The sequence below is a fragment of the Magnolia sinica genome, chromosome 6, assembly GCF_029962835.1.
Source record: "Magnolia sinica isolate HGM2019 chromosome 6, MsV1, whole genome shotgun sequence".
Taxonomy (NCBI): Eukaryota; Viridiplantae; Streptophyta; class Magnoliopsida; order Magnoliales; family Magnoliaceae; genus Magnolia; species Magnolia sinica.
In genome coordinates this window covers 51,892,080-51,904,259 of record NC_080578.1, presented here as the reverse complement: position 1 = coordinate 51,904,259, position 12,180 = coordinate 51,892,080, and the positions used below count along the sequence as shown (strand labels likewise).

Here is a 12,180-nt window from a genome sequence, read left to right as displayed (position 1 = left end):
TGGGGTAATTAGCGCTATACTCGATTGCTTGTGAAATTCGCATCAATCACTTTAAATTGTATCTGCATGGCTCAAAACTTGTAGATTAGTTAGTGCTATGTTACTCTGAAATCTGGGATCCATTGCTAAATCCAGTTGTTCTGGAGAATTTTTAGAAGATCTGGATCGGACCTGGACCGCGCGTTGAAAGTCCGATAGCGATGATCTTAGGATGTTGCGGTCACTATGTTGGGCTTGACCATCACCTCGAAAATCAAGTCCATCTGATGTTCTGAGTCGATTTGATTGAGTTCGGAGTGAAGAGTGTGAGAACGGTTGGAATTTAATAAGTTTTTATGGAATCTGAGTCGTGTCGCTTGCGCGACGAATTGAGTGTGGTCCGCCACGGCTGATCTAAAGAGCCGGTTGGTACGAAAACTCAGCCTGACCTAGATCCATGGTCAATGAGCTTAAGTCCAACCTTTCGTGGTTATAGGCCCACCAGAAGTGCTTCGTTGGATCGAGAGAGGCTTACTTTGGTTATTACCTAAGTATACCTTGACCCTGGGGTTATTTCCGTCAAAGTTAGGCCTATTTATAGTCCTTAAACTCTAGCTCTCTTTTCCATACGAATTTTCTCTAACCCTTGCTTGGAAAGAGAGTGGAAAAGAGAGAGATAGTGAGAGATAAGTTGGTGAATCATCTTGGATTCTTCTTTGTTCTTCTTCATCTTTGAACCTTCACTTTGAATCATTATTTTGACGGTTCTGAGTTCATTTTGGGGTAAGTTAACCTAACCCTAATCTGTGTTAGAGCTTAGATTAGTCTTGGTGTTGTTGTATCTCATTTCTATCCTTGTTTTAGGGTATTCTATCGCCGTTGATCAAGACAACTCGTCTAAATCAGTTCGGTGTTTCTTTCGTTGCTTAAGGTGCAGACTTTAAGTGTATAGGTTATGGTTTTCAAGGCTTTCAATGCCAATTAGTGATTTATTCTTGTTATGGATGAGATTTCACATGCCAACTGTTGTGTTTACGTTGCTTTCCTGATATGCATGTGCTATATTGAGATTTGTGTATTCTATGTGTATTTATAAAGTACCGTATACGTATAATATATGCACTTGTTTTTGCCATGATTATTTGTCATGTATGTATGCTAGATGCATGTGTGACAACTCCTTGGTAAAAGGAATTGTCCAAATGCATGTATGCCGACATACGTCATGTATGTTGTTCCATGTATGCTAAGTGTTTGTAGAAATGCATGAATGATCTAAAGTGTAACTTATTACACTAATTGCGGGCGTTGAGAAGTGATTCTCAACACTCCTATTAATGCGCATGATTTCCTTTATGCAAGTTACATTCCATGTTATTTAAATTCAAGCATTTCATATGCTTACATTTATGTTAAGTTGTTATTCTTCAAATGTGCATGTACCATGATTTGAGTTGTTGTTCCTTTACTGTTTTACATTCAATATGAACATCTGTAGTAGTGTAATGTGTTTGGGACTATGCATTAGTCCAGGAAATCGGTAATCTGCTTTATGTTCGTGGTTGAGATTGCTTTCGCCACGTAGGACATATTAGACGAACCCGAGCCGTATTAGGATTAGCGGCAGTGGTTTGGCCACGTGGAGTGTTTGTGCACTCTATGTCGCTCAATTCAACGTGCTCTCGTGGTAGTCAAGTTCGTCAAGTATCCCGATTGTCCGTTGTGTGTTCACCATGTATGGACGCTATTGCTTGAATCTAGGGTACCGAACTTACCACTGAAATCCTAATAACCATGGTACCTTGATCCGCTAAGACTCATGAGCCGGACATGGTGGTATGGGACACCGTGGTCGAGCTGTCGGCCTACGCTGGGGTGACGAGCCTCCCCGTAGTGACCAGTGAGCAACTAAACTCGTGAGCCGATTATGGTGGTATGGGACACTATATTCGTGCTGTCGGCCTACATTGATTGGTGACGAGCCCTTTGTAGTGACCTCGAGCATACCTGGATACCGCAATGAGGTGGCGAGCCGAACTGTGGTAGTAAAGGCATGAAAGGCGTGCATTGATTGGTGACGAGCCCTTTGCTACGACCTCAACTGTATGATCGTATGAGATGTCTAGGATTGACGACCCTAGTATGGATCACTGTTTGGATGGTGATATGAGGAAGGTATCTTAGCTTCCCAATACTGCTGTGTGAACTGGACTAATAACAACTTGGTAATCATATCCATGCACCGCATTTGCATGTGCTTTGTAGATGTGGTGCACTTTGAGGTGATGTCATGCGTAACGTAAGATGAAGACGCTGAGGGTGTACGCTTGAGGGCACGCATCATATTGCATACATTCTTGCATTAACAAGAGTACTTAGGATTTATTTAATTGTTCTGCTTTGTCATTACTATTTGATTGAACTGATAACATGTTAACCAGTGCCTTATGGTTCCACTGAGTTGATCACTCACTCCCACGTTCTGGGGCGGTGTTAAACACCCACCAGACTCTGTCTTAGGTTCTGATGTTGCAGATGTTGATGCGACTTTTGAGGCAGAGCGGGAGATGGATGATGATGAGGCTGCCTTCTCTTATATGCAGTTTTCAGACGGGTTCTAGTGAGCCTCATGCTGATGCGCGGGATTACGGGATTATTTTTGGAAACTTAAATGATGTAACTTGATACTTATAATTTTGTTAAGTAACACTTTCATGCGACCTGGCTTGTATATGTACTTCAGGGATTTACACTTGTACACCTAGTTTTCTATAAGCCTTCCGCTTGCTTTATTCACTTGTCCCTAAATCATATCTGTGTTTTCTCTTAATCTATTGCATGTTTTATGCACTAATACAGTCAACATACATCCATCATTAAATATGTTGCATAAGTGATGTTTTGGAACTCGGGAGCTGAGTTATGCTCGACCCCCGAATTTTAGGGCATTACAAAAGCTCACTACAGCGGACGAAGATGAGATCCCCAGATCTATCCCTATCGAATTCTTGGCCAAGCCATGTGTTGATGAAGCATATACCCCCACTGTACTTCTGATCAACTCGTAAACAACGTGGGCGGACTCAATCATCCGTTATCTAAAAACCGGCGAACTGCAGGAAGACCAAGCAGAAGCACGACGAATGAAGATTAAAGCCGCTCGATACACCATGCTTAGTAGAACGCTTTATAAGAAAGGCTTTTATCTACCTTACTTAAGATACCTACTATTCGAAGAAGCCCAATACATCTTGAGGGAGACCTATAAGGGCATATGCAGGAACCTCTTTGGAGGACGATCATTAGCTCACAAAGTCATCCGGCAGGGTTATTACTGGTCGACCATCCAACATGACACGCGGAAGCTCATCTAGAGATGCGATAAATGCCAAAGGTTCGCGGCCATTTTGCAGTAACCACCGAAAGAGCTTACCCCTATGGCCGGTCTATGGCTGTTTGGTCAGTGGAGAATCAACATTATTGGGCCATTCCTTACAGGAAAGGGTTAGAATAACTTCGCCATTGCTGCTGTGGATTATTTCACCAAATGGGCAGAGGCAGAGCCATTGGCCAGGATAATTGAGCAAACAATTACAAACTTTGTTTGAAAAAATATCATATGTCACTTTGGAATACCCTGGACTATCGTCTTCGATAATGGGAAGCAGTTTGATAATAAGCAGTACCAAGAGATGTGTAAGAATCTCAGAATCCGTAATGTATACTTGTCACCGCGGCATCCGCAAGAAAACGGGTAGGTCGAGGCTATTAACAAGATTATCAAGCATCACCTTCGGACTAAACTCGAGAAAGTCAAAGGAGCTTGGGCCGAGGAACTTCACAAAGTCTTATGGGCTTGTCGGACCACGACCTGAACGGCTACCGAGGAAACCCCATTCTCCTCAGCGTATGGGGTAGAAGTTCTCACCCCTATAGAGATCGAATTGCCTACCACCCGCATAACCTCGTTCGATAAACAAGATAATGATGAGCTTATGTCCCTCGACCTCGACCTTCTAGAAGAGCGAAGGGAGTAAGCTCGGCTTCGAACCGCTGTTCGCCAACAACAAGTGTCCTGGTTCTATAATGCTCGGGTAAAGGTTAAGAGATTTCGAGCAGGAAACCTAGTCCTCCGAAAGACATTCCAGAACACTAAGGAGGCTAGTATAGGGACCTTGGGACCAAACTGGGAAGGACTTTACATGATTGCAAGCACAGTCTGACCGATCACATACCGATTAGAGGATCCGATCGGCCAATTACTCCATCATCTATGGAATGTTGAGCACCTGAACATTTATTATCCTTGAGTTGGCAAATAGGCGATCTATGTCGGAGATATGTCAAGATCAACGTCTGACTTGGATTAGATCTACAGATGATCATTGTTCGATCAAGTTCCAAGCAACACCCAATTAACATGTACGTACTCACATGAGTTCTTATGTAACCCAACCACTGAGGAAAATGAAAGCAAATCTTTAAAAAGGAGGCATTTTCATTATTAGAGATTAAAATGGTGTAGTTACATTGGTATTACATCGACTCTTATTCTAAAGTTTATACATCAAAAAAAGGAAAAAAAAAGAATACAATATGCTGAAGATAACGATGCTTGCGGTACTAGAGGCGCTTAAGGCCCGGGTGCTTGAAGTGCTTAAAGCTTTGATGCCTAGTGTGCTTGAAATGCCTAAAGTTGAAAATGGGAGGAAGATGAAGGACATGCTGCTCTGTAAAATTAACTTCAAGGCTCAGTCGTCGCTTCAGAGGTCATCTGGGAAGCCACTTCTCGAGCCGCCTTAGGGGCCCCTTCATCGCTTGACCCATCAGAGCCTAACTCAAGCTCATCAAAGGCAGAAAGGTCAAGCTCGGGAAAGCTCTCTTTCATTGTCCTTACATACTCAGTGTAGCCTTGGCAATAGAGGGTATCCCTCTCATCCAAAAATGCCTGGGATGACTGGTATTCCTTCACAACGTCCCTTCATACAATGGCGAGGGCGGCCTTGGTCTCTGTCTTCAGTTGATCCAGCTTGGCGCTCGTATCAACGAGCTGAGCATGACATTCATCATACAACACCTTGGCCTCTTACAGTCGTAAGGCCATCCCAGCCTTCTCAGCAGAAGACTCTTTGAGAGCAGCCTTCGTCGTCTGACTCGGCCTCTGCGGACGACGTCCGAGCTTAATCCTCCTCCGCCTGCCTATGGGCTTGAGCAAGTTCAATGCGGGCCTTCAATGTGTATGGGGCGAGATGTAATTAAATGCAAAAGGAAAAGAGGTCAGGACAAACAATCCAAAAATAAGCCAGACAAAAAATAACGTCCGACAAAGCACTTTCCTCAAGAAGGTTGGTCATCATGCGAGCGAGCGTCAGATCCATGGAGGACTTGAACAAGCTGATGAATTCTTCTTCAGCGCCTTGATGATCTGCCCACGAGAGGATTCCGTCCACTGTCTGATGGAAGCTCCCCTTCTCCTCCTTAGCCTCCTCCCTCCTCGAAGGCAGTACCTCGGAAGGAGGTTCTATGGTCTCCTGAGGCGTAGAGGGTGATGCCTCCATGCCCTCATCCACGACCTCTATGATGGTCAGGCAAGAGGGGGCAACCTTCCCCTTGCTCTTGGAGGACATCTTCTACTTCTTCCTCTTCAAAGTATGCGTGTCGTCCCGAGGAGGCGCTCGAACTTTGGAGGGGGGCCGAAGGATAGACCGAGCCTTAGACATATCTCCATCAAATCAAGATACGACAGTACACTAGAAGCATTTTCTCAAGTAATGTTTAAAGTCTGAAGGCCAACTGAAGGTCTTACCAAAAGTCGTACCTATCAGAGCTATGTCCTAGCCTGACTGGAGAAGTCGCTTTGGTTGGAGAAGCACTCTCCAAGATCTCCTCTTCCAACTCAAGGCTCGCATGTCCCTGATCCTAGCTACCAAGCAATGACGAATGTTTGGGAACAACTGGAAGAAGGATATGCAAACAGAGTTAAAAGATATAGAAGATAACCAATCTACGAAAAATAAGAATCACCACTAAACTCACCTGGCTCGGAAAAGGCTCAGGGAACGAGAGACTGGATCGACCATCTCCCAGCGGCTATAAGCCCAGAACCACTTATCCCTCTAATGCTTATTGGAGGAAGGGGGATCAGTTATCAAAGCCCCGCTGGTATTTCGCTATGCACAGAAATAATACCAGCCCTGCTGAAGGGCGTTCGGCTTCACTTGATACAAGTGGAGGAACTCCTTCATTGATAGCTCGGGCTGCTCCATCTCAGCCCACAAGACTACGTAGCCGAACAAATCCCTTCACCCGTTTGGGGTCAATTGTCCCGGAGCCAAGCCAAGGCAAGCCAAGAGACGCTGGGCAATCCCTTGGAGTGGGAGTCGCAGGCAGCATTGTAGGGTGACTTGAAAAATTGCAACTGCTCTAATGGGAGGACGATCCAGTAGTTCGTCCGCCGAAGGAAGCCGCAAGATTGCAGATTCGGGAATGTGATACCCGAACCTGATCTGGACAAGCTCCTCCTTGGACAAGGTTAAGGGCACTGGCCCTCTCGAATCTTCCTCACCCTCGGCTTCCCTTGCTCTATCCTTAGTAGGAGGATCACACATTTCAGCGGCTTGTTCAGTCGTTGGGGGTGTAACACCCCAAACTTTTCAATACCCAAGTATTGAAAGTCCTCGAGTGTTACCATGAATTTAACCATTATGTACACGTGTACGGTACCAATCTAGATAACCTAACCCTACATCCATCCTCCAATGTAAATCTAACTAATTAGGAATGATCTCCATTCATAGATCAGGCCATCTAACCATTGATCTTAAGACAAGACTGACCATCAAGTGATTTAACGTACGTACCTCCTCTTAAATGAATTGGCAATTAACCCCTTACTCATAATGATTTGGGTATAAGTTCATTTGTAAGATATACTTGCAAAAGTGCATACAAGCCGGTAAAACTGTTAGATTTCACAAAACTCTTAGATCACCAATAATTATGAAAATGCCACTAACCTAGACCCCTGAATACTAGATCATATGTTTTCCATAACCCACTTGACGTGAAACTCCATGTCAAGACTAATTACCACAAATAAACCGTATAAACAAAACCCTGACCATTGAATCGACAGAATCGGTAGCTAAACGAGTATTCGCATGGGATGGTCCACCTAAGACCAATCTCACTCTCCAACTGGGACACAGGGCTTAATGTCCGCCACCCAAAACTCACAGACGGTGCAGATTCACCCTGAGCTGTTCATAGACCCCACCTATGAGCAGTGCGTGTGCACAAATTGTGCATGTCCACACCACACCGATATTAAGAAGCAGTAAAGGATTCCTTGACTTGACGGGATTCTGCAGAGGAGCAGATCGCTCCTTCTCGCAACGGATGATCGTCCACTGGGATTAGATGTGGGCCACCACTGTCATCTGTACGGATGATCCAAGCCATTCTTGCAACTAGGAGATCAAACTGACCAGACCCTGGCTCTCTGCTTGACTTCCCCAGACAGACATGTACATGAAACATCGGATATAGTAAGACGGGCTGGACACGAAGGACAAGTGATCGGATTGAGCTGGGCCATGTTGCAGCCCTCTAGATAGGGATCTGAACTATCCATTAGGTGTATTACACGCCAAGAACCAAAACTTGGGAGTCCATAAGGCCCATGCAAGACGCTGCATGCATAATAGTAGGCACAAAGGAAGTCATTTCCTGTTGAAACCGGCAAGGTCAGTCACTTTGTGATTAGCGGCTCATCCCTTGGCACCATCAGGACCGTCGAAACCTACCCATAGGGGATTCCAAACCTCTCTAAGGAGGCCGATTTGGAAAGATTCCGCACATGGATCACTGATCGATCCGTTCTCCAAATGCAGTCCGCAACCGACACTATAAGAAAACTGGCCTTTACCGGCGGTCAAAACCACCGGCAAAGCCCCATAAAACCGCTGGTAAATCTTTTGCCTGCGGTTAGCTAACAGCCGGTAAAGCCTCAGTCGGTAAAGGCTTTACCGGCGGTCAGGACCTTTACTGACAGTTGTGCTGGACGCCGCTAAATCGTCAATTTTTGGTGCAATAATGGTCCAAAGCTGCGGATAAAATCTGTAGCTAAATATGACTAGCCCACAGCACAACCGTAGCCATTGATTTCGTAACTCTTTAAAACTTTGCTACGGATTAAATTCGCAGCCATAGAACCCATGGCCACCGATAATCCGTAGCCATTGAGAAAATCTTTCTTTAATTTTTAAAAAAAAGGTGACCCACATGTATTAGTGTTTTTTTTTTTTTTTTTTACACAAGTCTAAGCAGCTAACATACCTTGGTTAATGTCAATGATCTCCTTGTTGCCAATGATTGCCATTGTTTCCAAGGGACCGGTTTCTTATCGATATTTGGTGAGCTGTGTAGCAGTAAAAGGCATCAGCACCAGTATTTCGGAGTCCTTCAGCAAGTTCAGGCCCTCAATGATATTGAGGTTCACCACCTGTGAGCGGAGGTTCTCTGTTTTGTCTACCAGAAGCTCATTCTTCTCACCACAGTCCAGAACCTGCACAAAGAGATATTAGAATGGGTTTATGTTGTTCTGCACATCACACAATTTAAATAATGTGGGGGCTTCAAAAGACAGGGCTGCATGGAGGACACTAATCTTGCCATTTGGGTGGCCTAAGGAAAAAGATTTTCCTAACTGCACATTGAAATATTAGAGGCAGCCGTCTGCACATTGAATGTTATACATACACTAACAGCATATGGATTATTCCCCTACAGTAACACATCTTTCAAGTCAACAATTTGGGAGAAAAACCACATTAAAGCAACCGCTTAATAAGCAAATATGATACATCAGCGTGAGATCCATGTCATTTATCTAGAGGGCCTCACCATGTACATGTTGTGGCCCAAAATCAAGCTGATTTTGATCATCGGGTGGGCTACACTTTTGAATAGTCATGGCCTAACAACCAAAACAGGCCATCCTCTAAAAGCTAGGTTGGGCAAATTAAAATTTTGAATAGTCATGGCCTAACAAGCCAGCCCCAAACAGTTCAAAATCCAGTCCTAAATCTTACATGTGGTGCTTGTGAGGATAAACAAATGAAGTGATCAACAAAGCATTAGATTGAAGCCTAAAGCAATAAGTTTGCGGAGAAACATTGACATAGATACCTTTGGTTGACTAGAAAAAATGCATGTGCTAAAACCATGGACAGACTAGAAAAAATTGCCAAGCTTGTTTAAACCATCCACCGTTTTCATCAATGTGGCCTAACTGATTATTTACATGGTAGAACACACCTGATACATGGCTCAGATGTCCTGCACATTTTCCAAGTTAACACGTATCTGCTTGCAGAAGTGCATGTGGAGCCAGCAAACATCCCTGACACAAGGCTCAGATGTCCTGCACGTGTAAGGTTAGCACATATCTGCTTGTAGAAGTGCAAGCGGATCTAGCAAACCTCTTTAAAATCCATGCACTCTGCATTCCTTTGGCTTCTTTAGCAAGTACCCAGAATAAGCTTAAAAATTAAACTATAGAAAATCTGAGCTTCTTATGACAAAATCAACTAACTAAACCAACCACTATCATAAAAATTCATCTATCAACCATCATATAGTGCCATCAACAATTTCTACTTAGGCAACTGTCTTCAAGGAATGAATCTGGACTGTCCATAGTTACAAACTTACAACCTATGGGACACCCTGAGAGAATCACACCAGTCAGATGATCCTATCCACCTGAAAAGTAGCTGTCTGTTTTTTTATGACCATCTCTTATCCAAGTTGTATGCCATGTATGGATGGTTAGGATCATCTGTTGAAAGTGATTCATTAGAATCATAAGCAATCCATTATAAGGGCGCTTTTGATTTTTTGGACATGCTATTTCCAGGCATGCCCTTGAATCATTTCTACCAAAGAGAGAAGTGGACTCTCCACACTGAACTTTACCTGTACATTACACATTAATACGTTGCTAAGAAAGCACCAAACTTATTCCATCACGAATCTCTTTTCACATTAATACATATGATTAGTACATGATTTATTACTAGCCTTGACTAATATGTTTATTAGAATAGAAAGGCCTAATCACAATAGCCTTTCATCTCAAAATCAATACACTACTGAAACTTAAGAGCAGTTAAAATCAGAACTTTGTACTTAGGCTTAAAAAGTGTTGAAGAATAGACAATCCATACAAAGTAAGACACTTAGTTCAAGACATATAGGTATGATAGAGGGAGACCAGCCAGGAAGTTAACTGATCCAGTAAATTGGTTGCTCTGCAGGTCACTGACAGAATTAACCATGGATCGTTAATGGTATCAACTCACATTGCAATAAAAAAAATTGGATAGATTGAAGAAACTTAGCCCATTAGCATACTTACATTTGTTTTAGATTTGTTTTAGATTCTTCAGACCAGTAAATATGTCCCCAATGGAACCGGAGAGGGAATTGTGACTCAGATTCCTGCACTTGGAAAAAAGATCGGTTGGCAAATATGAACTGGCTACTCATAAACCAAAGACTTTAACATGCTCACAGATTATAAGAACTTACAAATAACGGAGAGATTTCAAGGAAGCTAAGGAGAATGGAATATTCTGACTCAGCCGATTGAATGCGAGGTTTCTGCATTGCAGGAAGAAAACAAAAATATATCTTGGAATTGAGATTCAGATTTTTTTTTTTTTTTTTTAAAAGATTAAATCCTATATAGGAGATGGATTTCACAGTAAAGCTTCTCTAGATCTTCAGGGCTCTGTAAGAAGTCATACAGCTTCACCTGGTTCCATGCCACCTCAATCCCTTCATATTCATCAAAGGCTATGTACCTGCATGAAAACCCACCAGCATCAGAGAAAATCAAAAAGGACCCATATGAGAAAAAGAAAGAAAAATGAAAAAGGTAGGCCCACTTACTTTCACTGATGATCAGACAGATCAATTTCAAGTATGTTTAAATCATTCCTTCCTTTGAATAACCATGACCCACTTGATGATTGGAGCATGCCAATGGGTCCTTGAGCCAAGTTTAGGAGCCCAAGCCGTGACCAATGCATTGCCATCCCTAGCTTATGTCACTAGCTATTATGCACTACCAAATAAATACATTATACCTTCCCGTGTCTAAAATCTTCAATTTCTTCAATATCATCATCAGGAAAGCGGCCCACAACTACAAATCCAAATAACTACTAGGAAACTAGCAACCACAGTAATCAGAAAGAAATCTGAAATGATTGATTATTTCGTAAAATTTTTGTTTACTTTCGTCTAAAGCTAAACCTGTCACGCCACATTAAATGGAAGTGACTTATTGCATGCTTGTATGTTGATCCAGACCAGTTAGATCATTGGGCTTATTGCATATGGAGCCACCTTGAAATCAGAATGATCTAAAGATTCTGAGCTTCCACATTAGATCTATGGATTATAAGTAATACCAACTTAATAATAATATCTTTGGATAATATTGTAGTATTAAATAGTGGATTGTAGCCTTTAAAAAAATATTTATTTAAATAGTGGATTGTAATTTACAGAATTATGTGTATGTGTGTAAAAGAAAACAACAAGGAGAACATATAATCTAAGAAAAAGCTATAGGATAAGTGGCAAGTGGTTTCACCTACTGATTTTTTTAAGTAACGCATTCATGATTGCTTATTAGACTATGTTTAATAGCTTTGATATCAGATCTGTTCAGGACCAGCTAGGAATATTGTTTGATTCATGTGATTATATGCTCCGTCCACAATTGGGACCTACAATTGGGATGGTCTAGATAGCTATACATCACTGTCAGATCTTGTGGGTTTGGTGGCATCTTAAGACACCAATATGAAGCTAAAGGATAGTGTCATGAGGCAAAAAAAGAACAATACCATTGTTCCACCTAGCTGCAATTAGGATCGACGCACTCAGCTCCAGCAGAAGTTGGTGAAGAGAACTTTATAACCTGATGCAGACATGTGCTTAGACAGTTTTGATACATTCAACTCAAAGCTATTTTTTTCAAATAGATGTTTCCTCTACTCACAGCATGTTCAGTGCACTTATCAGAGACCCCAACACTAATAAGGTTTATTTAGAACTTTTAAATTGGGATAAGATTGCATGGACTTGAATTTGCATATCTGAAAGTATAAGAAAGTTGTTAGAATA

The 12,180-nt window shown here is 42.4% G+C and overlaps 1 protein-coding gene across 14 annotated transcripts; it reads right to left on the bottom strand.

Moving 5' to 3' along the window:
* Window positions 1–8,279: 8,279 nt before the first annotated feature.
* On the bottom strand, window positions 8,280–11,288 carry LOC131250039 (protein STRUBBELIG-RECEPTOR FAMILY 2-like). 14 transcript variants are annotated; one of them, XM_058250725.1, is made up of 5 exons: window positions 11,133–11,288; window positions 10,799–10,847; window positions 10,573–10,644; window positions 10,457–10,482; window positions 8,280–8,545 (listed from the first exon to the last, which is right to left on the bottom strand). In XM_058250725.1, exons 1-5 carry the CDS (start codon window positions 11,171–11,173, stop codon window positions 8,509–8,511), a joined length of 225 nt encoding a protein of 74 aa, XP_058106708.1. In that variant the 5' UTR covers window positions 11,174–11,288; the 3' UTR covers window positions 8,280–8,508. The 14 variants fall into 14 exon arrangements, 12 of the variants coding, with proteins under 12 accessions (XP_058106708.1, XP_058106701.1, XP_058106705.1 ...); XM_058250718.1 differs by having other exon boundaries at window positions 10,400–10,482; window positions 11,133–11,282; XM_058250722.1 differs by having other exon boundaries at window positions 10,400–10,482; window positions 10,791–10,847; window positions 11,133–11,276.
* Window positions 11,289–12,180: the final 892 nt, after the last annotated feature.

Excerpts from the sequence above, each read along its gene's own strand:
- LOC131250039 (XM_058250714.1), bottom strand. The coding sequence starts at position 11,173 with ATGATGATATTGAAGAAATTGAAGATTTTAGACACGGGAAG. Across the intron at positions 10,848-11,132 it reads AAGATTTTAGACACGGGAAG|GTACATAGCCTTTGATGAAT; the intron begins GTATAATGTATT and ends GTTTTCATGCAG. Across the intron at positions 10,303-10,399 it reads AAAACAAATCTAAAACAAAT|TGACCTGCAGAGCAACCAAT; the intron begins GTAAGTATGCTA and ends TAATTCTGTCAG.